General features: G+C 46.7%; 2 protein-coding genes across 2 annotated transcripts in view; both read right to left on the minus strand.

Moving 5' to 3' along the window:
- LOC149525490 (stonustoxin subunit alpha-like) overlaps positions 1 to 25,874 on the minus strand; it is a 166,118-nt gene that overhangs the window by 84,241 nt on the left and 56,003 nt on the right.
- Positions 479 to 4,556, minus strand: LOC142825172 (GTPase IMAP family member 2-like). The gene is given in 3 exon segments (XM_089775912.1): positions 479 to 505; positions 507 to 1,195; positions 4,487 to 4,556. Coding segments are annotated over 3 exon segments (786 nt in total).

The raw sequence follows: 25,874 nt of genomic DNA on the forward strand, positions 1-25,874 counted from the left end.
AAGGTGATCAGTTTGGTATATTTCATGTTCTGAGACTTCAATCTGCTCGGTGCCTTTGGCCCCCTCCATTCTCATTGCTCATAGATTCTGACTCCCCCTAAATAGCCCCCCATGGAGCCCTGACTCATTCAATCTCAGCACAGCTTCCCCTGGGTCTTCTCCAAACAGCATAGAAAACCAGGTCCCAACTGCACAGGTGTAAGCGTAATTAAATATGCAAATGCAGAGCTAATCCCATTACCCTCTCATCATTGCTGGCTTCCTCCCTGGCTGGGTTTGCCTTTTCCATGCAGTATTCCTGCATTTCTTTCAGCAGGATTTCTTCCTCTTCTGCCTCCATGGCTTTCTGTGCTTCTGGCAGCGTTTCTAAAGCTCGATACACTGCCTGGCCCAGTGCGAGATGGATTTCCTGTGCTGCCTCTGGCCTGGAGTGCAAGTCCTGCTTCAGAGCCCAATGTTTCTCCTTGAAGCAATGGGATTATGCCCTTCGCCTTTGCTTCCTCCAGCTCCCTGTACTTCTCCTCCAGGGCCTTGGCCTGCTGCTGCCTCTTCTCCACGGCATGTCTATAAATCTCACTGGTGAGACATCGGCCTCCGTTGGCCTGCACCATCCCCTCCACCACCTCCCTCAACTCACGGATCTGCTCTTCGCGCTGCGAGCCCGTTGCTCTGTTGTTGAAAGCACAGTAGCGGTTCCCACATGCTGCCACCAGCTCATGAAGAGCTGGGTTATCACAGCCAGTCACGTAGTCGCTCAGCGAGCCACCGTCCAACTCCTCTTTCCGGGTGAACAGCACGATCAGGTACCTCATGGCCTCCTCTCCAAAGATCTCTCGGACCTGCCCAGCGGCTGCCTGGTCCTCGGCAGTGTAGCAGCCCAGCCGTGTGACCAGCAGCAGCGCGTGGGGGCCGGGGAGGGACAGCGCGATGCAGCGAGCCATCTCCTGGGTGGAGGCTTCCACGGGGCCCTTTGTGCCCAGAATATCGGGAGTGTCGATAACCAGAACCTCCCTCCCATTCCACGTCATCCTCCCTGCGGCGCACGTCTGTGTTACTGGCTTTGTGCTGAGCTTGGACTCAAACCTGCTCTCGCCGAGGAGGGTGTTTCCTGTCGCACTTTTCCCAGCTCCCGTTTTACCAACCAGGATGATTCTCAGGTCAGGTCCTCCGGGGCTGTGGCCACCAGCATGGGAATCTGTGGGGAACAAGTGAGACTCATCATATCAGAGCCCAGGTCAGAATGTGGTGGTGGAGAGACCGGAGTTGGGAGGAGAACTGGTGATGGACCCACTCTCTGACTCTCTTGCATCTGAAGAAGTGGGATGTGCCCATGAAAGCTCATGATACCATCTACATGTTTTGTTAGAGAATTGGCTTCCAGAATTTGATCAGTGGAAGTGGGTCTGACCCACGAAAGCTCATCACCTAATAAACCATCTTGTTAGTCTATAAAGTTCTGCATAGTTCTTTGTTTTGTGTCAACAAGATCAGACTAACACGGCTACGTCTCTATTACCATGAACAAATGGAGAATGAGCAGAAGACCCTAACCGAGCCCCTGATCATCAACCTTATGTTGTCACTACCAGTGGCTGTCACAAGGAAACCTGAGAGTGATTAACCCAAGTGCTCTGCACTTGCCATTGTAACTCCTCTCTCCTTACTATGTCAGCTACTGGTTGGATCTCCCCTTAGAGATCCTGAGTGGTCCTGAAGGAGGGATTTTGCCAAACCAGGGGAGGTCATTTCTGGTCCCATGAGCAGTGCGCCCCCAGCCTGGCTCTGTGCCTGGTCTGGCCTCCCATCGGACTCCCCATGTTCAAGCAGCCTTACTGCCCTGCCATGACAGCTCATGGTCCCACCGCTGGGGCTTTCAGCTTCACTGCGGCAAACCACTGCCCCAGTGCTGGGACTCTGGCCCCCCATCCCATGGCAGACTGCTGTTCAGCCTCCTGGGTTCCTGACCCTGCCAGCCCTACCTAGCAGCAATGGGCCTGTTGCTGGGATCCTGGCCTTACCCTGTGGTAGCCCTGTGGTCCCACTGCTGGCCCCACCACAGCAGACCACTGCCCCACTGGAGCCCGCTGCCTTTGCAGCCACCCTGCTACCAGCTCAGCCGGACTCCTGTGGCAGGGCTCCCAGCCACTGACTTCCCTGCAGTCAGCCTGCCTGGGTTCCTGACCTCTGCAGTGCTCCATCCTCTGGCCTCCAGCGGGTCTCCCTGGTCCAACAACAGTCATAGTCCTGCCAGACCACGGATGTTACAAGACCAGGGAGTCCCAGTTGAGAGAGGTTCATATTTAAGTCCCGGGCTTGATTTGCAACTTCGAATGCCTACATTAGCCTCCCTAGTTCAAACTAGGGTGACAGTGTAGACATACCCTCAGAGAGTAGTTATTAATGGCTCACAGTCCTGCTGGAAGGGCATAACTCATGGGGTTCCACAGGGGTCTGTTTTGGGACCAGTTCTGTTCAATATCTTCATCAGCAATTTAGATATTGGCATAGAGCGGGTGCTTATCAAGTTTGCAGATGATACCAAGCTGGGAGGGGTTGCAACTTCTTTGGAGGATAGGGTCATAATTCACAATGATCTGGACAAAGTGGAGAAATGCTCTGAGGTAAATAGGATGAAGGTTAATAAGGGAAAAAAAAGCAAAATGCTCCACTTAGGAAGGAACAATCGATTTCACACATACAGAATGGGAAGAGACTGTATAGGAAGGAATCCTGCAGAAAGGGATCTAGGGGTCATAGTGGACCACAAGCTACATAAGAATCAACAGTGTGACGTTGATGCAAAAAAAAATGAAGAAAGAAAAAAAAGGAAGAAACATTCTGGGATGTATAAATATGTGTTTTGTAAACAAGTCACAAGAAATGATTCTTGCATTCTTCTCTGCACTAATTATGCCTCAAATGCAGTATTGTGTCCAGTTCTGGGTGCCACATTTCAGGAAAATGTGGAAAAACTGGAGAAGGTCTAGAGAAGAGCAACAAAAATGATTAAAGAACTGGAAAACACGAGCTATATAAGAAGATTGAAAGAACTGGATTTAGTCCAAAAAAGAGAAGACTGAGAGGAGACATAAGAGGTTTCAAGTACCTAAAATATTGTTATAAGGAAGAGGTAGAGAAATTGTTGAGGATAGGACAAGAAGCAATGGGCTTAAACTGCAGCAATGGAGGTTTAGGTTGGACATCAGGAAAAACTTCCTACCTGTCAGAGTGGCTAAACACTGGAATAAATTGCCTAGGGAGGCTGTGGAATCTCCATTTCTGGAGATATTTAAGAGCAGGTTGGACAGACATCTGTCAGGGGTGGTATAGATGCTGTTTTGTCCTGTCATGAGGGCAGGGGACTGGACTTGATGGCCTCTCAAGGGCCCTTCCAGTTCTAGGATTCTATGGCAGCTGATGGTGCCTCACACCCACAAGGGCAGCAGTGGAGAGGCGCAATAAGTGACCAGTGAGCAGGCTCATGGCTGAGGGACATGCTAAGCAGACAGTGGGATGGCAGAGGGGAAGTGTAATTAGCAGGCAGTGGGGAAGTGGCAAAGGCGCAACAAGCAGCCAAGCAGCTGGCACAGAGAGCAAGGAGGTCGTGGTTGGTTAGTGGTCAGCAGAAAGAGTTAGATGCCTCCCACCCTCCCTACAAGACGGGTAGTGACCTCTGTGTCTGCACCTCTAAACTCTGGGTTGGCTCTGACCAAGGGCAGCCACTGAGGGAGTGGTGTAGAGAAGGGTTGGGCATGTGACAGACCAATGTGAATGGGCATTTCGGACATTGCCATTAAAATTGATACAAGCGCCAGTACTAGTCCAGCCAGACTACAGTAAGACTTTTATAATACAAACTGATGCCTCGGATGTAGGGATTGGAGCAGTATTGTTCCAGGAATCAGAAGGGGCAGAACACCCGGTCTTATACATAAGTCGCAAGTTACTACCGAGGGAAAGACGTTAAGCCACTGTGGAAGAAAACGCAGTCTTCATGTTGTTTGTCTCAGATTTGCCAGAGGCACCTTTATGAAAGGAAATAAGCAGCTGCTGGGAGAGTCATCACTAACTGACACAGTCACACTGCGCAGTCAGAAGAGCCCCGCACAGCAGGGTGGTTACAAGATGCATATAGTAGGTATACAAAGCACATTCCTTAGTCCCAAATGAGGAGACAACTACCAAATTAGGAAAAGCAAGATCACTACAGTAAAGAAGAGCATATCTGCAATTAACCCAATCGTTCCAGTTTTCTCAGAACAAAGGACAGTAAGCAATTACTCAACAGATGTTCCTTATCTTTATTCAACCCCTTCTCGGGCCTCCAATCAAATAGCACACTTGACCAAAGTTTTGGGCCTAGTTTAGGCCTAGCTTATTCAGATTCCACATTCCCCCCTTTGGTGCTGTTTCTCTTAAGGCACCATCTCACCCTAAAAGTGCATCCTCATAAGGCTTTCTATTTCCTTTTCTCGTTCCAGCTTACACTCATCCATACTCAGGTACGTGACCCGGACTTCTTGTCTCTGTTCTGGGCTTAACTTCACGGTTCGCATTTCTTTAACAAAACTTCACAAGCAGCATTTGATTAATAAGAAAAGAATATATAGCATAAGCAGAGTACAAAATACTATAAGTAACCTGTGGATTATTGTCGATCCCACTGATCCAAAGAGATTACTAGCCCAAGACCATAGTGACCATTTTTCTTCCTCGTGGAGTCTAGTCACGGCTTTACGTATGTGATCAACTTGGTCAAGGATATCTTGCGATTTATCGGGAATATAAACACAACACTCTTCCCTATCAAGTCACATGCCCGCCCCCTTTGGTGGCTAGCACATAATCTAATGCCATTCTATTTTGCAGTGTCGTTTGGCGCATAGCTTGCAGGTCAGTGTTTATATCTCTCATACCTAAGACGGTGGAGTTAGCCACTTTTTCTAGAGTAGAGAAAACAAGTCTAATCTCCGTTATGGCCAATCCAACTCCATAGGCAGGAATAACAATACTCCAAAATATTTTCCATTCAGAAATTTCTCTGTAATTATGTATTTTTCCTTTGGGTAATTGTTGTCTGACCATTATAGCTGGATAAAGCATACCTATATAACAGGTCCCTTTCCATCCTAGAGAAAAGAATGTATACGCTTTATAGCCACTGTGACGGGGCACTTCCGCCCCGCACTCAGAGCACGCCGGGGGACGCCGGGCGGACACACCGGGGGGTGGCGAGCACGGCCAAGCCCGCCGCGTCGGGCTGCAGGAACGCGCCGGCAGCCGGCGCGGGGAGCGTCGGGAGGCAGAAGGCGCCGACCGGCAGGGCCCAAGAGGGAGGGGCCGGCGAGGCGCAGGGGGATGACGTCACGGGGGAAGGGTGGCTGGGAGGTGTCGCAGGGGAAGTGACGGAGAGGGGGAACAGAGCTGGCGGGGAATTCAAACCCGGGGTCGGCACGGTGCAGGGGAGCGCAGTGAACGGAGCTGGAGGAAAGGAGAAGAAGGGAGAGGTGAGGCAGGATATGACAAGGGGGACGGGCCGGGAGGCCTGGTGGAGTAGGAAGCAGCCCAGGGCGGGGTCGTGGAGCCCGTGAGCGGGTGCGTTTTGGGGCATTCCCCCATCCGCTAGGGAGGGACCGTGGGTCCCTGCCTTTAGGGCCCTGGGCCGGGGTTCGGAGAGGGGGCGGGCCCGAACCCCCCTACTCCGCTGACCGACAGATCCGGTCCGGGTGTAAGCACGAACGTGCGCAATGAAAGGGCCACCGGCCGTGGTGGTGGCTGCTTATGCTTGACTCTCTGTGTTAGATTAGTTTATAGTTGACTCTGAAGGACGAACTCGTTCACAGCCACAAACAAAATAGTGACCAGCCAATGCAGTGGTTCCTGATAGACCACTGTAGCTCAGAAATAGCAAATATTCATAATATCCATGAATGCCTGCTTCAGAAGGGCTATACTGATTTCTGGAAACAATGGTACCATTAGAAAACTCTGTCCCATGTATCATGAAAGTCATATTGTTACATTCACTTACACCCACCTTTTTACTTATGCCCGTACTAGAACCGTCACTAGCCCAACAATACTGTCCTGAAATGGGATGGGCCAATAGCACATAATCAGAACCGTTAAGTCGTATGTCCTGCCAGGTTTCGTTTCTTTTAAAACTAGATGAGGTGTCTAATTGGGAGGCATTTAGGGGTGCCGGTGTCATGGATATTCCTCCCCTAGAATGTATGGGAGTGTGACTACAGATCCAACAGTGAGAAACATTCAAGTCTTGCCTGAATTGGTTTACATAGCTCAAGAAGATGTTGCCAGTAAAGACCAAGAATAAAATCGCTAAGCAAGACAGAAACAAAAGTAATTTCATGATGTTTGGAGTGGAAAATCCTCTTTGTTCTGGAGTGACAAATCCTCTTCAGGTGAGGGAGAGGTTACTAGCATGATCACTCACCGGTGGGCCTTGGTCTTTACCACCAGACAAAGTTGGGTGCCCAAGGTCACAGCCTATCAGCCCATTCCTTCAAGTTCAGCTGTTCCAGTTGAAGCACCAGGTGACATCTATTCGGTTCTACAGCCAGCCAAGAAAGAAGGCTTCCAGAAGCAGGAAGAGGGCGGTTCCCAGAAGGAAGAGCGGTATCAACCAATACCAGGAGCACATCCACCATCGTTCCTCTTGCTCAGGCTCCAAATGTCCAAAAGGTCTAATCGGTTCAGCCTGTGGGCACCTCAGGCACAGTAGTTGGCGTGGGTGTTTCGGTGGGTGCAGTAGTCTTCTTGCAGTGAGAGGTGTGAATCCGCATCTTGAGTCCTTCTAGCTTGACGGCTGTATTTGTTGCCATCAAGACCTGGTAAGGACCCTTCCAATGAGGTTCCAATGCTGACTTTCTTTGATACACCTTGACATGCACCCAATCACCAGGCAGCAGGGAGTGACACGGTTCCTAAGGTTGTCTTGGAAGCGTCACCTAAAGCTGTGAATGAAAGGCCCCGACACACTTTATAAGGGCTCTATGGTAGTCTAACAAAATATCATCAAGCATCTCTTGAATGTCTTGGAGGTGAGAGGGCAGAGGGGGGAGGCAGGCAGCCTCATGGGCCTGCCCATCAATATTTCATGGGGAGAGAGTCCCGTTTTTCTACTTGCTGTGGATCGCATACTCATCAGAGCCAAGGGCAAAGCGTCTGGCCACTTTAACCCCGGATCAGCATAGATCTTGGCTATCTTGTTTTTAAGAATGCCTTTTCACCTTTCCACTGCCCCAGCGGATTCGGGGTGGTGAGAGCAATGCAGGTGTTGTTGAATCTGCAGTGTCTTGTACACCTCTTTCACTACTTGTCCAGTGAAGTGAGTGCCTTTGTCAGAATTGATTGATCAGGGTATTCCAAAGAGAGGAATGTATTCTTGAAGAAGTTTCTTGCTGACTGTAATGGTGTCAGCTTTAACACACGGATAGGCTTCTATCCAACCAGAGTACATGCGTACAATAACAAGAACATACTCATAAGAACAGCACTTCTGCATTTGAATAAAGTCTATCTGAAGAGTTACGAAAGGTCCCCAAGGGGGTGCATGTGCTGCCCTTTTTGTTTTTACTACTTTGCCCACATTGACAAACAGGGCAACTATGGCAGTATCGCTGGGCCAGTTGAGGGCAAACAAATCCCACTGTAGAGCAGTGATCATCCCCCTCCCTCCCGCTCACATGGGCCACCCCGGGGTGCACACAAGCAAGGAAAGGAAGAAGACCTACAGGCACTACCAAGCGGCCATCTGGGGAGCGCCAGAGGTGATCTGGATGCAAGAGGCATCCTGCCAGTCTCCAAGACTCCTTTTCACATTCTGGGGCCTGATCTTGGAGGGAGGCAACATCAGCAAGGGTTGCCAGAGGAGACTAGGTCTGGGAGAGAAATAGGGAAGCTGCCTGGGGTGGGGGGAGAAATGGCTGCTGCCTTGGCTGCAGCATTAGCCATGGCATTTCCTTGGGTAATGTCATAAGGTTTCAGATGAGTAGCACACTTAACAACAGCAACAGCAGAAGGCAATTGTAAAGCATCAAGCAAGGCGCTTAGGACCATTTAGAATTTTAGCACCAGTAGATGTCAAAAAACCCCTCTGTTTCCAGAGCTGACCGTAGTCATGGGCAACACCAAAAGAATACCTTGAGTCAGTGTAGATAGTGACAGTCTTTCCAGAACAAGAATACGAGCTCTAGTGAGGGCCACCTGAGCGGAGGTGACACCTGGCAAAGAAGCACTCTCGAGGACCCCGTGTTGGGTTGCAAACAGTGTAATTTGAGACAAGGTTTCCATGAGAATCACGCTGACAGAATCCATCCACGTAAAGAACAAAATCAGGGTTCAGGAGAGGGACATCTTTCAAATCCATATGAGGTTTAGTGAGTGAGGAAGTGATGGTAAGGCAGTCATGGGGTTTGCCATCAGAGGGCAATGGAAGGAGTGAGGCTGAGTTTCAAACGGGACAGTGATTGAGAGTTATGTTGCCCACAGACAGCAACAGGATTTCATATTAGTAAGCCTCGCAGGGGTCAAATGATGAGTTTTAGTGCATAATAGAAGAGCAGCAACTCAGTGAGGAACAGCTACACCAAGGGGAGACCCCAAGATGATTGAAGAAGAGTTTTTTACTAGAAAGGCAGCAGCGGCGGCAGCATGCAAACAAGGAGGCAGGCCTGCTGCTACAGGGTCAAGCGGAGAGCTGAAATAGGCGACTGGACGCTGTTTATCCCCATGAGTCTGAGTAAGCACCCCTTGAGTGATTCCTTCTCACTCATGACAATAGAGAGTGAAAGGCTTGCTGTAATCAGGGAGACCCACGGTGGGAGCCTGAGCCAGGGCCCCCTTAACAGCAGTGAAAGCTTTTTCGGTCTCAGTCATCCATGACAAGAGCTCAGGGGTATCTGGACGAACCAGCAGCTGCAGTGACTTTACAATAGATGCATACCCCAAAATCCATTGCCTACAGTAGGCAGTCATGGCCAAGAAGGTGCGCATTTGAACTACCGTGACAGGCCTGGGAACCTTAAGGATTGCCTCAACCCTTTTGGAAGAAAGATGCCTTTCCTGAGCCAAAATGTCATGTGCTAGGTAGTGAACACAGGGCTGGCAGAGTTGTAATTTGGCCTTGGAGGCTTTATGGCCTTTTTGTGCCAAGGAAGTTAGCAGGACGAGAGAGTCTCTTTTACACGCTTCTAGAGAAGGAGAACAAAGAAGCAAGTCATCAATATATTGGACCAAAGTCAATCCATCAGGGAACTGGATATCTTCCAAGTCCCTTTTGAGGATCTGTAAAAAAAGAGAAGGGCTTTCAGTGTAACCTTGTGGGATTCTGGTCCAAGTATACTGCAAGACTTGATAAGTAAAGGCAAAAAGAAATTGACTATCAGGGTGGATGGGAATAGAAAAGAATGCAGAGCACAGATCAATGACGGTGAAATAAATAGCCGTGGGTGGGATACAAGACAAAATAGTAGCAGGGTTAGGGACAACAGGAGAAGATGGGAGAACAGAAGCATTCACAGCTCTCAGGTCTTGTACAAATCTCCACTCATCCTTTTTTCCTGACTTCTTGACAGGGAGAATGTGGCTGTTGCAGGGACTCTTGGTTGGAACAATGACATCTTGCTGTAAGAGGAAGGTGACTACTGGCTTAATGCCTTTCTCAGCTTCAGGATGAAGCGGATACTGAGGAACTCTCGGCAAAGGCTTAGTGGGGTTCAATGTAATCCTAACAGGAAGGGCTGACTGAATGAGGCCTACCTCATTAGAATGCTGAGACCACAGCCAAGAGTTTCTGCTGCTGAGCAGAAGGCAACGCAGATGGGGCAGAGTCCTCCGAAACCTCAGCAAGAGCTGCCAAGGCAAGCAGCTCATTCTCTTGGGGTACTTCGAGGAAGACCCCATCTGGATTACAGTATATAGTACAGCCCAATTTATAAAGCAAGTCCCGGCCTAACAGATTAACAGGAGGAAGGGCTTAAAAGGAAGGCATGTTGATCGGTTATGGGCCCCATGGTAAGGCAGAGGGGTTGGGAAACTGGATGGGGAAGAACTTGATTAGAGATACCCACCACATTAATGGTCTCAGAAGACTTTGGAATACTAAGAAATTCTTGTGCCCGCAAAGTGGAGCGGCTGGCGCCTGTATCTATTAGACATTTAACCCTGGAGCCATTTATAAGACAAGAAAGGTAAGGACCAGTTTGATCTAAGGGTACAAGCGGGGCAGAGACGATGTTACACTCCCTCAAACTGGCCTAACAAGACTGACCCGAAGCAACAGGGTTGGATGGGCTTAGAAAACCCGATGGGTTTGAAAGCCCAGGAAGTTCTGAAAATCCGGGGTTGACCACTGCAGTGGTGGTCGGTTTGGGCACTCATTTTTCCAATGCTTAGGGCTCTTGCAGTAATGGCAAGTAGTCCCTGGAGCCCCCAGTACCGTGCCCCAGCCCCTACCTCTACCTCTGCCCCTCGCAGAGGTTTGTCCTCTGCCCAGAATGTTGAAAATTCTGAATTTGTAAAGCCATGAGCTTAGTCTCTGTGGCTTCCTTCTTCTTTTCTTGACATGACATACAGTGATTGGCACCCCGAGTTACGACCACCTCCACTTAACGACCATCTGCACTTATGACCAAAACGGTCATAAATGCAGTCCCAACACAGCTCTGGAAAATCATCACCAGTGGATATGGAGTGGGGCAGGGTGAGGGCTGTGCTCCCGCTGCAAGGCAGAGCCATAGATCTTACTCCCGTTTCGGGAGAAATATAAGGACTGGTCAAGGCAGCAGATTCAGGGGGTTTAGAACTGAACCCCGCAAGGTATCACTGTACAAAATTCAAATTTATAAAATTAATTACTGTATTAAAAGAACTTTCTGTATTATCCAACATTTCTGTTATCTGACCATTTTCTGGTCCTGTTTAGGTCAGATAATCGAGATTCTACTGTACTCACTATCAGGCAATTGCCAATATAATGCATATTAGTTTTTGAGCTTTATTTTTTGTATACATTAAATGTGATTTTTGTTTTAAAATATGTGAAATTAAATTAAATATTGATCTCATGGCCTTGTTTAGCATTGATTTATTATTATCCTTACTTATTTGTGGTCTACTTTTTCACCTCCATATATAAGACTGTTATTAGGGGTTCCACAAAATTCTTTAGCATTTAAAAGGGTTCCTTGGTCAAATAAAACTGGGAAATACTGACACAGAGTGATACCTTTGGTTGATTCCACTGTGTGGGAATATGTCCACTCCTACAAAAAGACTTGCTCTACAATATGGTGTCTTTCACACTCTCTGATCTACATATACCATCCATGTCAGGTCACATAGAATCAAAGAATCATACAGCTGGAAGAGACCTCAGAAGGTCATCAAGTCCAGACCCCTGTCCAAGGCAGGACCAATCCCAACTAAATCAACCCTGCCAGGGCTTTGTCAAGCTGGGATTTAAAAACCTCTAGGGATGGAGATTCCATCACCTCCCTAGCTAACCCATTCCAGTGCTTCACCACCCTCCTAGTGAAATAGTTTTTCCTAATATCTAACCTGGACCTCTCCCACCGCAACTTGAGACCATTGCTCCTTGTTCTGCCATCCATCACTACTATAAACAGCCTTTCTCTAGCCTCTTTGGAACCTCCCGTCAGAAGTTGAAGGCTGCTCTCAAATCCCCTCTCACTCTTCTCCTCTGCAAACTAAATAGACACAAATCCCTCAGCCTCTCCTCATAGGTCATATGCTCCAGCTCCCTAATCATTCTGGTCCCTGCTGGACCCTCTCCAATGTGTCCACATCCTCTTTATAGTGGGGGGCCCAGAACTGGACACAATACTCCAGATGTGGCCTCACCAGAGCCAAATAAAGAGGAATAATCACTTCTCTGGACCTGCTGGCAATGTTCCTCATAATGCAAACAAATATGCCATTAGCCTTCTTGGCTACAAGGGCACACTGTTGACTCATATCCAGCTTCTCAGCCACTGTAACCCCCAGGTCTCTTTCTGCAGAACTATTACTTAACAGGTTGGTCACCAGACTGTAACAATACTTGGGGATTCTTCTGTCCCAAGCTCAGAATTCTGCACTTGCCCTTGTTGAACCTCATCAGATTTCTTGTGGCCCAATCCTCCAATTTCTCTGAGTCACTCTGGACTTTATCTCTGTCCTCACGCGTATCTACCTCTCCCCCCAGCTTAGTGTCATCTGCAAACTTGCTGAGGGTGCAATCCATCCCCTCATCCAGGTTATTAATAAAGATATTGACCAAAACCAGTCCCAGAACCAAACCTTGGGGCACTCCGCTGGAAACCAACTGCCATCCTGACATCGAGCCACTGATCACTATTTGCTCGGCCTGACCTTCTAGACAGCTTTCTAGTCATCTTACCATCCATTTATCCAATCCACATCCCCTTAACTTACTGGCAAGAATATTGTGGGAGACCGTATCAAAAGTTTTGCTAAAGTCAAGGTATATCACATCCACTGACTTCCCCATGTCCACAGAGTCAGTTACCTCATCATAGAAGCTAATCAGATTGGCCAGGCACGACTTGCCCTTTTTGAATCCATGCTGACTATTCCTGTTCACTTTCCCCTTTTCCAAGTGCCTCAAAATGGATTCCTTAAGGATCCCCTCCATGATTTTTCCAGGGACTGATGTAAGACTGACCGGCCTATAGGTCCCTGAATCGTCCTTTTTCCCTTTTTTGAAGATGGGCACTACATTTGCATTTTCCCAATCATCCGGGATTTCTCCCGATCTCCACGACTTTTCAAAGATAATGGCCAAAGGCTCCTCAATGACATTTGCCAATTCCCTTAGTACCTTCAGATGCATTAAGTCTGGACCCATGGATTTGTGTACGTTTACCTTTTTTAAATGGTTCCTAACCTGTTCTTTACCCACCAAGGGCTGTTCAACTTCGTCCCATATTGTGTCACTTAGCCCATTAGTCTGGGAGCCGACCTTGTCTGTGAACACAGAGGCAAAGAAAGCATTGAGTACATCAGCTTTCCCCACATCATCTGTCACTAGGTTATCTCCTTCATCCAGTAGGGGCCGCACACCCTCTCTGATCACCTTCTTCTTGTTAACATGCCTGTAGAAACCTTTCTTGTTATCCTTCACATCCTTAGCCAGTCACAATTCCATTTGCGCTTTCGCCTTCCTGATAACTCCCCTGCATTCTCGAGCTATACATTTATACCCCTCCCTGGTCATTTGTCCAAGTTTCCACTTTTTGTAAGCTCCCTTCTTGTGCTTAAGTTCACCAAGAATTTATCCTGTAAGCCAATCCGGTCTCCAACCATGTTTGCTTCTCTTGCTACACATCGGGATGGTTTCTTTCTGTGCCTTCAATAAGGCTTCTTTAAAATACTGCCAGCTCTCCTAGACTCCTTTCCCCTTCATGTTAGCATCCCAGGGGATTCTGCCCATCAGGTCTCTGAAGTCCAAGGTGTGTATTTTACTACTCTCTTTTCTTCCTTTAGTCAGGATCCTGAAATCTACCATCTCATGATCACTGCTTCCTAGGCTGTCACCCACCTCCACTTCCCCTATTAGTTCCTCCCTGTTTGTGAGCAGCAGGTCAAGCTGCACACAGCCCCTGGTCAGATCCTTCAGCACTTGTACCAAGAAGCTATACCCAACATTCTCCAAAAACTTCCTGGATTGCCTGTGTTCTGCCGTATAGGTTTCCCAACAGATGTCAGGGTGATTGAAGTCCCCCACGAGAACCAGGGCCTGCGATCTGGAAGCTTCTCTCATTTGTCCAAGAAAGCCTCATCTACATCATCCACATGATTCGGTGGCCTGTAGCAGACACCAACCACAACATCACTGCTGTTGTTTGCAGCTTTAAACTTAACCCATAGACTCTCAACAGGTTTCTCTCCCTCTATATACTGGAGTTCAGAGCAATCGTAGTGCTCTCTTACATATAGTGCAACTCTTCCTCCTTTTCTCCCCTGCCTGTTCTTCCTGAACAGTCTATACTCTTCCATAACAGTGCTCTAGTCATGCGAGTCATCCCACCTAGTCTCCATTATCCCAATCAAATCATATTTCTTGGACTGGGCCAGGGCCTCCAGTTCTTCCTGTTTGTTGCCCAGGTTTCTCGCATTTGTGTACAAACACCTCAGATAACCAGTTGATGTCTTGCCCTCTCCATTTGAATCAGGGTTCCCCCTTTGATGCTCGTTGCTCTTTGCATTTCTTCCTGGTATCCGACTTTCCCACTCCCCTCCGGGGTTTTGTCATTGTCCCCCAACAAACCTAGTTTAAAGCCCTTTTCACTAGGCTTGCAAGCCTGCCTGCGAAGATGCTCCTTCCTCTCCTGGGCTATGTCTAGACTGCAGGCTTCTTTTGAAAGAGGCTCTTTCGAAAGCATCTTTCGAAAGAGCCTCTTCCAAAAGATCGCGTCTAGACTGCAGGCGGATCTTTCGAAAGAGAAATCCGCTTTTTCGAAAGAGAGCACCCAGCGAGTCTGGATGCTCTCTTTCGAAGATGGCCTCTTTACATTGAAGAACTCCTTCTTTTGAAAGAGGAACTTTCGAAGGAAGGCTTTCTTCCTCGTGAAACGAGGTTTACCTCCATCGAAAGAAAAGCCGCGTTCTTTCGAAATAATTTCGAAAGAACGCGGCTTGAGTCTGGACGCAGGGGAAGTTTTTTCGGGAAAAGGCTACTTTTCCCGAAAAAACCCCTGAGTCTGGACACGGCCCTGGTTAGGTGGATCCCATCTCTTCCTAACAATCCTCATGCCCGGAACAGAGTCCCATGGTCAAAGAAACCAAAGCCCTCTCTGCGACACTATCTGTGCAACCATGCATTTACATCCTCAATTCGACCATCCCTGTCCAGTCCTTTCCTTCAACAGGGAAGATGAATGAGAACACCACTTGCACTCCAAAATATTTGATCCTTCTTCCTAGCACTATATAATCTGCAGTAAACCATTCAAGATCATTCTTGGCCGTATCGTTAGTTCAGACATGGAGAAGCAGGAAGGGGTAGTGATCCGAAGGTTTAATCAGTTTTGTAAGCCTCTCAGTCACATCCTGAATTCGAGCTCCTGGTAAGCAGCATACCTCTTGAAATTCCAGGTCCAGATGGCAGATGGATGGCTTAGTCCCTCTTAGGAGGGAGTCCCCGACCACCACCACCCGTCGTTTTCTTTTGGGGGTGGTAGTCATGGAACCTACATCCCTATGACTATGCACCCCATGCCTTCCAGTAGATGGTGTTCCCTTTTGGTTTCTTCCTTGTGAGGTCCCTTCCAAAGCATTCGCCACCGCAGAACCTGTTGAGAGAGCCTGAAAGTGATTACTTACTTCTATAGCACTGGGGGATTCCTGTGCTGGCTTTTTTTTCCTTCTGGAAGTTACATGCTGCCAGTTCTCTTCCTCACCCAGTACGGCCCTCCCTGGCTCTTCCACCTGTCATGCTTGCAGGATTAAATGTTGCCTTTTATCAAGGAAGTCTTCATCCTCTTTGATCGATCGTAGGGTCGACACTTGGGCCTCCAGCCCTCTAATTTGTTCTTCCAAAATGGTGACCAGCTTGCACTTAGTGCAGACGAAATCCCTTCTTTCTTCTGGGAGAAAGACAAACATGGCACACGCTGTGCAGGTAACAAAAGCAGACCTATCACTATCCATACCTGCTGTCCTAGAAAAAGGATTTAAAAGAAAGGGAAGAGTACGTCACGCCCTTCCCTCTCCTCTTCCCAGCTCCCTCTCTGAACTCCCTGTTTGCACTCACCTGTTCGCCAGCTCTCTGGTTGCATGCTCAGGGCTTTAAAAAGCCCTAGAGTGCCTGAAAGTCTCGCCCCCTACCAAAACTTAGCCAATCAGCAGAGGCTTCTAGAATTCAAACTTTAATTAGAAGCCAACTGTTTCCAGCTGCCAGTCACAGCACACACTCTGTGAGAAGGTGGGGAGGGGAAGGGGAAGAAGAGGCAAAAAAACCCCACCTCACTCATAAACATCATGTGCAATCGCACCCCCCAATAAATCACTGGAATCAGTGTTCCTGGGAGGATGGCCTCTGTGCGGCAATCGTAGAGCATCCCCAGCTGGAAAGGACGGCCCAGCGCCGGCATTGCAATGGCTGCTTTCTCAACAGAGGCCGGACTTGTAACTGGGTGATTTGCCCACACCTCAGCTAGAATACACACCAATGAAATGTAGACAGAGCTTACAGTACAGTCTCTTGTGAAGACCATGACAGCTTTGCTTTCACTGCTGTTCATTATTCCACATCTTACTACCAATACATCAGGGAGGAATGCATTCTAGGGACTATCACTGGCAGTATTTGAATTATAGGCTGCCCTTTTTAAAAGTTATGGAAGGCCGAATTGCATTCATGGTCTGAGCACTTGTGACCAACCAGAAAAGCAAACGGGAAACAAAATCCATACCTGCATTTAACTAACTGAAAAAGAGAACTTCTGACATTACTGATATGTGTATGCAGTAGGTAGCAAGCCGTTCAAGCCAAGAGTGTCACTGTCATTAGTTAAGACCCACTTTGTCAGATGCACGTAGTGGAAATTCCAGAGGCAGGTATAAATATACAGGTCTGTATATTTATACCTGCCTCTGGAATTTCGACTACGTGCATCTGACAAAGTGGGTCTTTGCCCACAAAAGCTTATTCTCCAATAAATCTGTTAGTCTATAAGGTGCCACAGGACTCCTCTTCGCTTTTGCAGATTCAGACTAACCCGGCTACCCCTCTGATACTTGACTGTCATTAGTTGGGGAGCATAATGAAGTAAAACATCATTCCATGGGTAACTTAAAGATCAGAATGTCAGGGAGGTGTCTCTATCCCTAGAAGTTTTTAGTCTCGGCTTGACAAATCCCTGGTTGGGTTGATTTAGCTGGGATTGGGGGCTGGACTTGATAAACTCCTGAGGTCTCTTCCAGCTCTAGGGGTATGTTCTACACTACAAAGTTAATTCGAACTAACAGATGTTAGTTTGAATTAACTTTGATAGGCTCTACACACGCGAACCGCTAGTTCGAACGTAATTCGAACTAGCGGAGCGCTTAATTTGAACTAGGTAAACCTCATTTCACGAGGACTAAGACTAGTTTGAATTAACTAGTTTGAATTAAGGGCTGTGCAGCCACTTAATTCGAACTAGTGGGAGGCTAGCCCTCCCCACCTTTCCCTGGTGGCCACTCTGGGCACCATCAGAGAAACTCTTCTGCCCCCGTCCCGGCCCAGGAGCCCTTAAAGGAGCACAGGCTGGCTACAGTGCCCGTGCCAGGTGCAAGCCTGCCAGCACCCAGCCAGCAGACCCTGCACCTGGCACGGCTCGAGCCAGCCACCCGCTGCCATCCAGCCCTCTCCCTCTTCCCGGGACCAGGCTGGCGGTTCCCGGGAGCCTGCCCAGGTCCGTAAGAGGCGGGCGCCCGCCTGGTTTAGTGCAGATATCGTGGACCTCATCCATGACCTCCACACTAGGCACAGGAAAATGGCTGTGTAGGGCAAAATAGCTGCCAGCCTGGCCACCCAGGAGCAGGTTTGCATGAAAATCAAGGTGGTCGAGTGAGACCCCGACCCTGAGCCCTGAGCTTAGAATGGCCGTACTGGGTCAGACCAGAAGTCCATCTAGCCCAGTAGCCTGTCTGCCGACTGTGGCCAACACTTGGTACCGTGGAGGGGATGGACCGAAGACAATGACCAAGCCATTTGTCTCATGCCATCCATCTCCAGCCTTCCACAAATAGAGGCCAGGGACACCATTTCTACCCCCTGGCTAATAGCACTCCATGGACTCAACCTCTATGACTTGATCTCACTTCTCTGTAAACTCTGTTATAGTTCTAGCCTTCACAGCCTCCTGCAGCAAGGAGTTCCACAGGTTGATTATTTGCTTTGTGAAGAACTTTCTGTTATTAGTTTGAAGTCTGCTACCTATTCCTTTCCTTTGGTGTCCTCTAGTCCTTCTAGTATGGGAACTAATGAAGAACTTTTCTGTATGCACCCTCTCCACACCACTCATGCTTTTGGAGACCTCTATCATATCCCCCCTCAGTCTCCTCTTTTCTAAGCTGAAAAGTCCCAGTCTCTTTAGCCTCTCTTCATATGGGACCTGTTCCAAACCCCTGATCATTTTAGTTGCCCTCCCCTCTTCCACCCTCTCTCTTTTCCCCTCTCCCACCTCCTTTTCCCAGTCTCCCCCAGTTTTGTTCAATAAAGAGAGTTTCTGTTTTTGACCACACGTGTCCTTTATTTTGTACATCAGGAAGGGGGGCTAGGGAGGAGTAAGTGGAAGGAGGTGAGGACGGAATGTGGCTCAAGCCCCCAATGGGAGGACTGGCCTGGCTCTGTGGGCTCCTTGGGGTGGAAGCTCTCCTGAAGCCCCTCTATTGACCTCCCCCCCCACTCCAGATGGCAGCCTGCGGCAAGTGCAGCCGGGCTGATGGCCGAGTGCTGTGATGTGCCCAGTGTGGGCACTCAGGGCACTCCAAGACAGGACTGCTCTGCAAGCGGGGCACCCCTGAGAACTGTCTGTCCGGGGTGGGGGTCAGGTCCCTTTAAGCACAGTCCTCGGCTAGCCTGAGGCAGCAGCTCCACACTCTAAGTCCTCCTCTGATGCCCTGCCAGCACTGCTTCCGGCCAGCCTTAACCCCATTTCAGGGTCCACTCCATGTGAACATGATAGTTCGAATTAGCAAAACGCTAATTCGAACTAGTTTTTAGATCTAGACGCGCTAGTTCGAATTAGCTTAGTTCGAATTAACTAATTTGAATTAAATTAGTTCGAATTAGTGTTGTAGTATAGACATACCCTGGGATTCTATTAGTTGAGTCATAAAATCTACAGAATTGTGATATGAATTGAGTCACTCTCTGTTGTGTGGCAGGAGATCCTCGCTATTCCCTCAGCTCTCAGTGCCAGGTCCTGCAGTAGGTGGACATTTTGAGAATGTCATCAGAAATGGGCTTAGTTGGGTATCACTCAAAAGCCCACAAGCCTGAGAAACCTAGAACAATTATGTGAACATAATTTCAACTTATTCATAAATGATCTGGAGAAAGGGGTAAGCAGTGAGGTAGTAAAGTTTGCGGATGATACCAAACTGTTTAGGACAGTCAAGACAGAAGCAGACTGTGAGGGACTCCAAGAAGATCTCACCAAACTGAGTGATTGGGCAACAAAATGGCAAATGAAATTTAATGTGGATTAGTGTAAAGTAATGCACATCAGGAAAAATAACCCCAGCTATATGTACAGTATGATGGGGGCTAATTTGGCTACGACAAATCAGGAAAGAGATCTTGGAGTTATCGTGGACAGTTCTCTGAAAACTTCCACACAGTGTGCAGCGGCGGTCAAAAAGGCAAATAGGATGCTAGAAATGATTAAGAAAGGGATAGAAAATAAGACCCAGAATATCTTACTGCCCCTGTATAAAACTATGGTACGCCCACATCTTGAATACTGTGTACAGATGTGGTCTCCTCACCTCAAAAAAAGATATTTTGGCCTTGGAAAGGGTTTAGAAAAGGGCAACTAAAATGATTAGGGGTTTGGAATGGGTCCCATATGAGGAGAGGGACTTTTCAGTTTAGAAAAGAGGAGACTGAGGGGGGATATGATAGAGGTCTATAAAATCATGAGTTGTGTGGAGAGAGGGGATAAAGAAAAGTTATTTATTAGTTCCCTAAATAGAAGAACTAGAGGACACCAAATGAAATTAATGGGTTGCAGGTTTAAAACTAACAAAAGAAAGTTCTTCTTCACACAGCGTGTAGTCAACCTGTGGAACTCCTTGCCAGAGGAGGCTGTGAAGGCTAGGACTATAATAGAGTTTAAAGAGAAGCTGGATAAATTCATGGAGGTTAGGTCCATAAAAGGCTATTAGCCAGGGGATAAAATGGTGTCCTTGGCCTCTGTTTGTCAGAGGCTGGAGAGGGATGGAAGGAGACAAATCGCTTGATCATTGTCTTCGGTCCACCCTCTCTGGGGCACCTGGTGCTGGCCACTGTCGGTAGACAGGATACTGGGCTAGAAGGACCTTTGGTCTGACCCAGTACGGCCGTTCTTATGTTCTTACGTATCTGAGAAAATAGTTAAAATTCAGTGCTTTTAATTGTACTTTGAAATAGGGCCACATTGCTTACATAAGAAAAGTGGTGATCCTAAGGAAATTAGCATTGACATGTAGGACTGAAAACATTCGTGCAAGTCAACATTCATGTTGTCTTCAGCTGGGGCAGTACGGTTATACACATTGTCACACAGATCCTCCTCCTCCTTGTACTCTCAAGTCTCTAGACATTTGCAGGGTTGAGCTTCTGGTCTTCGCTCATAAGCATTTTGTTACCTGAAGGACTGATTGCAGAGTTCATGGTATTTAGTACTTAATTGGTATGATCAAGTCCATCATTCAAGACCCTCCATGCCCAAAAGTGGATGTGTTTGATCATCCCAGATTCATTCCATTACTTGATAATTTGCCCTCTTGAGAGCAGGTACAAATGCATCCATTTCTAGTGACAATTTTTTCTCTGTTTCTTTAAAAACCTCTATCGATGTAGCATTGCAAATGTTGCAATGTTGGTAGTCATATTTATGCCCCCAGGCTACGTCTACACTGGCATGATTTTCCGGAAATGCTTTTAACGGAAAAGTTTTCCATTAAAAGCATTTTTGGAAAAGCACATCTAGATTGGCAGGACGCTTTTCTGGAAAAGAACTTTTTGCGAAAAAGCGTCCGTGGCCAATCTAGACGCGCTTTTCCACAAAAAAGCCCCGATCACCATTTTTGCGTTCGTGGTTTTTTTGCGGAAAACAGTGCTGTGCTGTCTACACTGTCCCTTTTGCGCAAAAGTCTTTCGGAAAAAGACTTTTTCCCGAACAGGAGCTGCATAGTTTTTCCCGGAAAAGCACTGATGATTTTACATGAGATCGTCAGTGCTTTTCCAGAAATTCAAGCGGCCAGTGTAGACAGCTGGCAAGTTTTTCTGGAAAAGCAGATGATTTTCCTGAAAAACTTGACAGTCTAGACACATTGCCAGTGTATTTGGGGCATCCTCAGAAGCTGTCTCAGCCAATCTGGGTGCCTTCAGAGTAAGAAGAAAGTCTGCAGAGACTGAAATAATTTCCTTCCAGTATGATAATTGAACTTTCCAGCCAACCTTCTAATAAAATCACATCCTGAAATGGCTCGGACTCTTGACAGTGCAGCAGCTTTTAAATGTCCACGTGATAAGAACACATCTCTGAGGGATGGACATCAATTCTGTTCCCTAGCAGCCAGCACAGCTTTCCAAAGTCTTGGGTAGCATCTCACAGAGAGCATTAGAACATCCACATCTTGTGCAAAAATCCTGTATTTAATAGCATGTCTTTCTGTGGCTTTGATCATGTGTAGGACAATTTAAGTGTCAGACTTTTCATGGGAACTATGAAGAAACTTCATTGAACAGTAAGAGGCAGTGGCTTCATTACATCATGTGACAATGGAATACTTGGAGTGATTCTTTGCATGTTGGAGCCTTTCCTGCAAGCTATGTAGTGAATTCATCATCTTTCCATGAAGACAGTGGATTCTCCACTATGATATTAGAGATGTTTGTAGAGTCAATGATTTCATTGTAAACAGTCTCTGCTTTCTGATAATATTTTAAGATATTCTTCTGTATACATGTCAAAAACAAGGTGGACTTCGTGCACTTTTCTCTGTAGTCTGTTAGTATGTGTCTACACAGCAAAGTTATTTTGGAATAACGGTTGTGACTCCAAAATAACTATGGGTATGTCTACACTAGCCCCCTAGATCGATCTAGGGAGGCTAATGAAGCATACCGAAATTGCAAATCAAGCCCGGGATTTAAATATCCCGCGCTTGATTCGCATGTTCCTGTTCAGTCGCCATTTTAGAAATTCACTAGCCCGGAGTAACTGCCCACATCTACACACAGCAGTGAAACGGGATTCCGATTTAAAGCTCTAACTCGAATTAGCTGGTATTCTTCCTGCAATGAGGTTTACCAGCTAATTTGAATTAGAGGCTTTAAATCGGAATCCCGTTTCACTGCTGCATGTAGACACAGGCAGTTACTCCAGGCTAATGAATTTCAAAAATGGCAACCGGCTGGGAACATGCAAATCATGCGTGGCATATTTAAATCCCGGGCTTGATTTGCAATTTCGGTATGCTTCATTAGCCTCCCTAGATCGATCTAGGGGGCTAGTGTAGACATACCCTATGAGAGTGTCTACTCAGCAATTCTGTTATTTTGAAATAATTTGAAAATAATGGATGGCTTATTCTGACTTCTGTAAACCTCATTCTATTAGGGAAGCCTGCCTCGGACTCATTTTGAGGCTTCCTTGCAGTGTAGACACACTATTTCAAAATAAGGTATTTTGGAATAACTGTTCCAGAATAGCTTATTCTGAAATAACAGTGCAGTGTAGGCATAGCCTTAATGAACTGTTTAGCCACATTTTGGCAGGGGTTAACAGTTTCTTGTCACAAGCATGTTCCTCAATGATAACAACTATGATCACTACATAGAAAAGCCTTTTCTGTTACAAGGTACCAGTCACATTGTCTGTAGTACTTACATATATTCTTGGTGTACCACTTGTCACATGCACAATGTCATATGTATGGTGTCTTTTGGATCAATGCATCCACTCAACTTAACTATCCATTAAACATTCTTGCCAAGAGGAACTAACTTCATGCAGATTTTTACCTGCATTACATATTGAAACTATGCTTAATATATGCCTCTCAGCATACACCTTACTGCAGAAGAAGCAGAAGCAGATGCTGTCCTTGAAACACTTGTTAAGAGACCTAATAAAAAGAGAGTTTTGTCCACAGTTGGCATTTGTCCCAGGACCTTCGAATTTATCCTCAGGCTCAATCTTGCCAAATATGGTTTAGGAGCGCAATTCATGTATTATATAAGGTACCAGAAGGCATTTTGTTTAACCAGATCGTCTGCAGTGATATCCTTCAAAGATTCAGTTACTTGTTGGTACTACTAGTGCCTAAAATTGATCAAGACCAAAATGAATAAAAGGATTTTGTAATACATTATTTTGGGGTTGACCTTATGTTATATAATGTATGCTATGTAACTGTGCCCCTATCATTTGCTCATGGATTCCAGTAATTTCTAGCTGCTGACATCTTCACCAGTGCCACAATGCATCTCTTTTGGCATAATAAACAAAGCTAATAATCAAACACAGAGAACTGTTGCTTTTTTGCTAATAATAGCAGATCAAACTGAAGCACATTTTAATGTATAGTACACTGCAACGTCAAAACAAAAATTCAGGTATTGTGGTTGTAGTAAGTTGAGGGTCAGTAACATGGAGTCAGCGGGCCTAAATAGAGGCCTGTAACAGGAAAACAGCAACAGGCCTGCAATCTAGTGAGCAAGACTTTGGTTCAGTAACAGGAGCCAAGAAAGAAGCCCTATTGATAACTGTGTGATTGTGTAAGTTAGGTCGAGCATGGAAGGACACAGGAAGGTACTGGGTACAGACTGTGAGCCAAAGGGGAGTATTGGAACATCTTAAGAAGAAATGTCTTGGTACAAAAACTCCCTAAAAACTAATGCACATACCGACCTAGGTTCAGGACCGGGTCGAAATTGACAGCATGAAGGATAGTAAGTAAGCCCCCCTTCCATAAGGTGAGGGGTGGTAACTAGGCAACAGAGGGTGGTAACCTGGTGCGTAAAGAAATGATGTAAGTTGTTTGTACCTGTCTATAAAAGGACACCGCAGAGGGTGCTCTCCGGCCGACCTTGGGGGGGGCGCACTAGGCGCCTGAACGGCAGGTGTCATTGCCTAAACTTACAGAGTGCACAGTAGCTTAATTTTGACTAACTGCTGTTAATATCTGTTATATGGCAATAGGCCTGCCCGGTGTTGGTACCTTGTTAATGCAGGACATAGTGCCCAGTGGTGTAACATTGTACTGATCTCTGTTACCAACTGGTAGAGCTTTGCATTTGACAATAAATCTGCTCGATTGATTTCAAACCTTGCCTGCATCTGTCGTTTCCGGGGCCTCTCAGAGATCTCCTGTGTTGACCCAAGTGCACGGGGTCTAACACTCTAGATAAAGGGAGTACCGATTGTTACGCGCGCAGCCGAAAGTTTAACAACGGAGTAGAGGTCCTGTCAGGAGCGCGCCAGGACAACCTTGACCAGACGACGCTGACACTGACAGTCCAGACCACCGAAGGTACCGAGGTACGAAAACACCGAGGTATGACAGTGGTCTTAGCATGAATTGATAGCATAGTACTTTCAGTTGAGAGCCACAATTTAGTTCTGGGACTATGTTAAAGAATTATTTATAAAATGACGTTAAAGGTTTTTTTCTAATATATATCTCAGTCAGTTTTCTTAGGATGCATCTACACTGCACCTTAAACTTGAAATAAGATACACAATGTGAACTACACAAATTGTGTATCTTATTTTGAATCTATTTCAAAATACCTTATTTTGAAATTTGGTTCATGTACACAGCACCAGATTTTTAAATAAGACGCTATTTTGAGCCAACCTTTACTCCTCATACAACAAGTACTGCCAGGATGGCGAAATAGCATGCCTATCATTTCAAAAAATGTTTTGAAGTATTGGGCAGCTTGTGTAAACTCAGGGTAACTATTTTGGGATAGCTCCAGTATCCTGAAATAGCCTTGCAATGTAGTGAAGGATAAACTTAACTGTTGTCAGTATGACCCCTGCTGTTAAAGTCTGGTCTTTGTAAAGAGGTACGTGCTTGAACACAGGTATACAAAAGGAGGGGACAGGTGAAACTGGTTTGAACCTGTTGTAAGGCCTGCAAAAGGACTATGAGGAGACAAATGATGATTGGAGGGAATTTGGTGCAAAGGGGCATGACCTGTATATGCATGCAATTGTAAGTGGTCAGTAAAAGGGGGGTAATTACCATGTAAGAAAGTACAAAAGACCTTGCCTTTTGTTTGGGCAGTTGCAGAAACTTTGCAGGAACTTTTTCTCCTGAGTATCCTGGAGGTTTTTGCCCTGGAATGCATTCCTGAATAAAGCTGGTTGCTTAAGAAGGGGGTCTGGAATTGATTTGGTAGGGGCTTTGGGCCCCCATCCGAACCCTCGGATTAAATTCTCCGTAATTTATGGTGTCAGAAGTGGGATGGATCGGGACACCAGGTGATTGTGACGAGCCGGACCGTAGAGACTGAACAGAAAGGTGCCATACAAATCGGTAAGAGATCCGTGTTAAAAATCTCACTGGTCCGTTCCTCTCTCCTTGTCCTGAACGGCTGCTTTCACTGGCGGTAAGCATCCACCCTACGTTAAGAACATCCTTCCCAAGCAACTGTAAGTCTTTTTCTCTTTTCTTTTTCTTTATTTTTTTGTTTTGAATAAGTTTGTTTAAAAGGGGACTGTGGAAAGACACAGAAACAGGGTCAGCTCAGGCTTGAAGCTGAGAGGAAGGCAGGTTAGTGCCGGATTGGAACTGTCTTATAGGTAATAGGACAGGGATTATGGGGAATAAAGGATCTAAGATAGATCCAAAAACCCCATTGGGTAAAATGCTGCAGATTTATAGTCAGCCAGGGAAATTGCCAGCAGGTCTTAAGCTCAGGAGGCTGGTAAAACTCACACGCGTGGAATGAATATACTTATGTAGAATCAGAATTGCAATTCCCAGTTCAAGGTACCTTTCAATTAGAGAAATTAAATTATTTAAAAGGTGTCTTAGAGTCCAGTCACCCCTCCCAGATGAATTATTGGCACCTCTGGTATGATCAGGCCTCTAAATTAAGAGATACATCCATAATGGCT

This window comes from Pelodiscus sinensis, chromosome 2 (assembly GCF_052426305.1).
Source record: "Pelodiscus sinensis isolate ZL-2025 chromosome 2, ASM5242630v1, whole genome shotgun sequence".
NCBI classification, from domain to species: Eukaryota; Metazoa; Chordata; order Testudines; family Trionychidae; genus Pelodiscus; species Pelodiscus sinensis.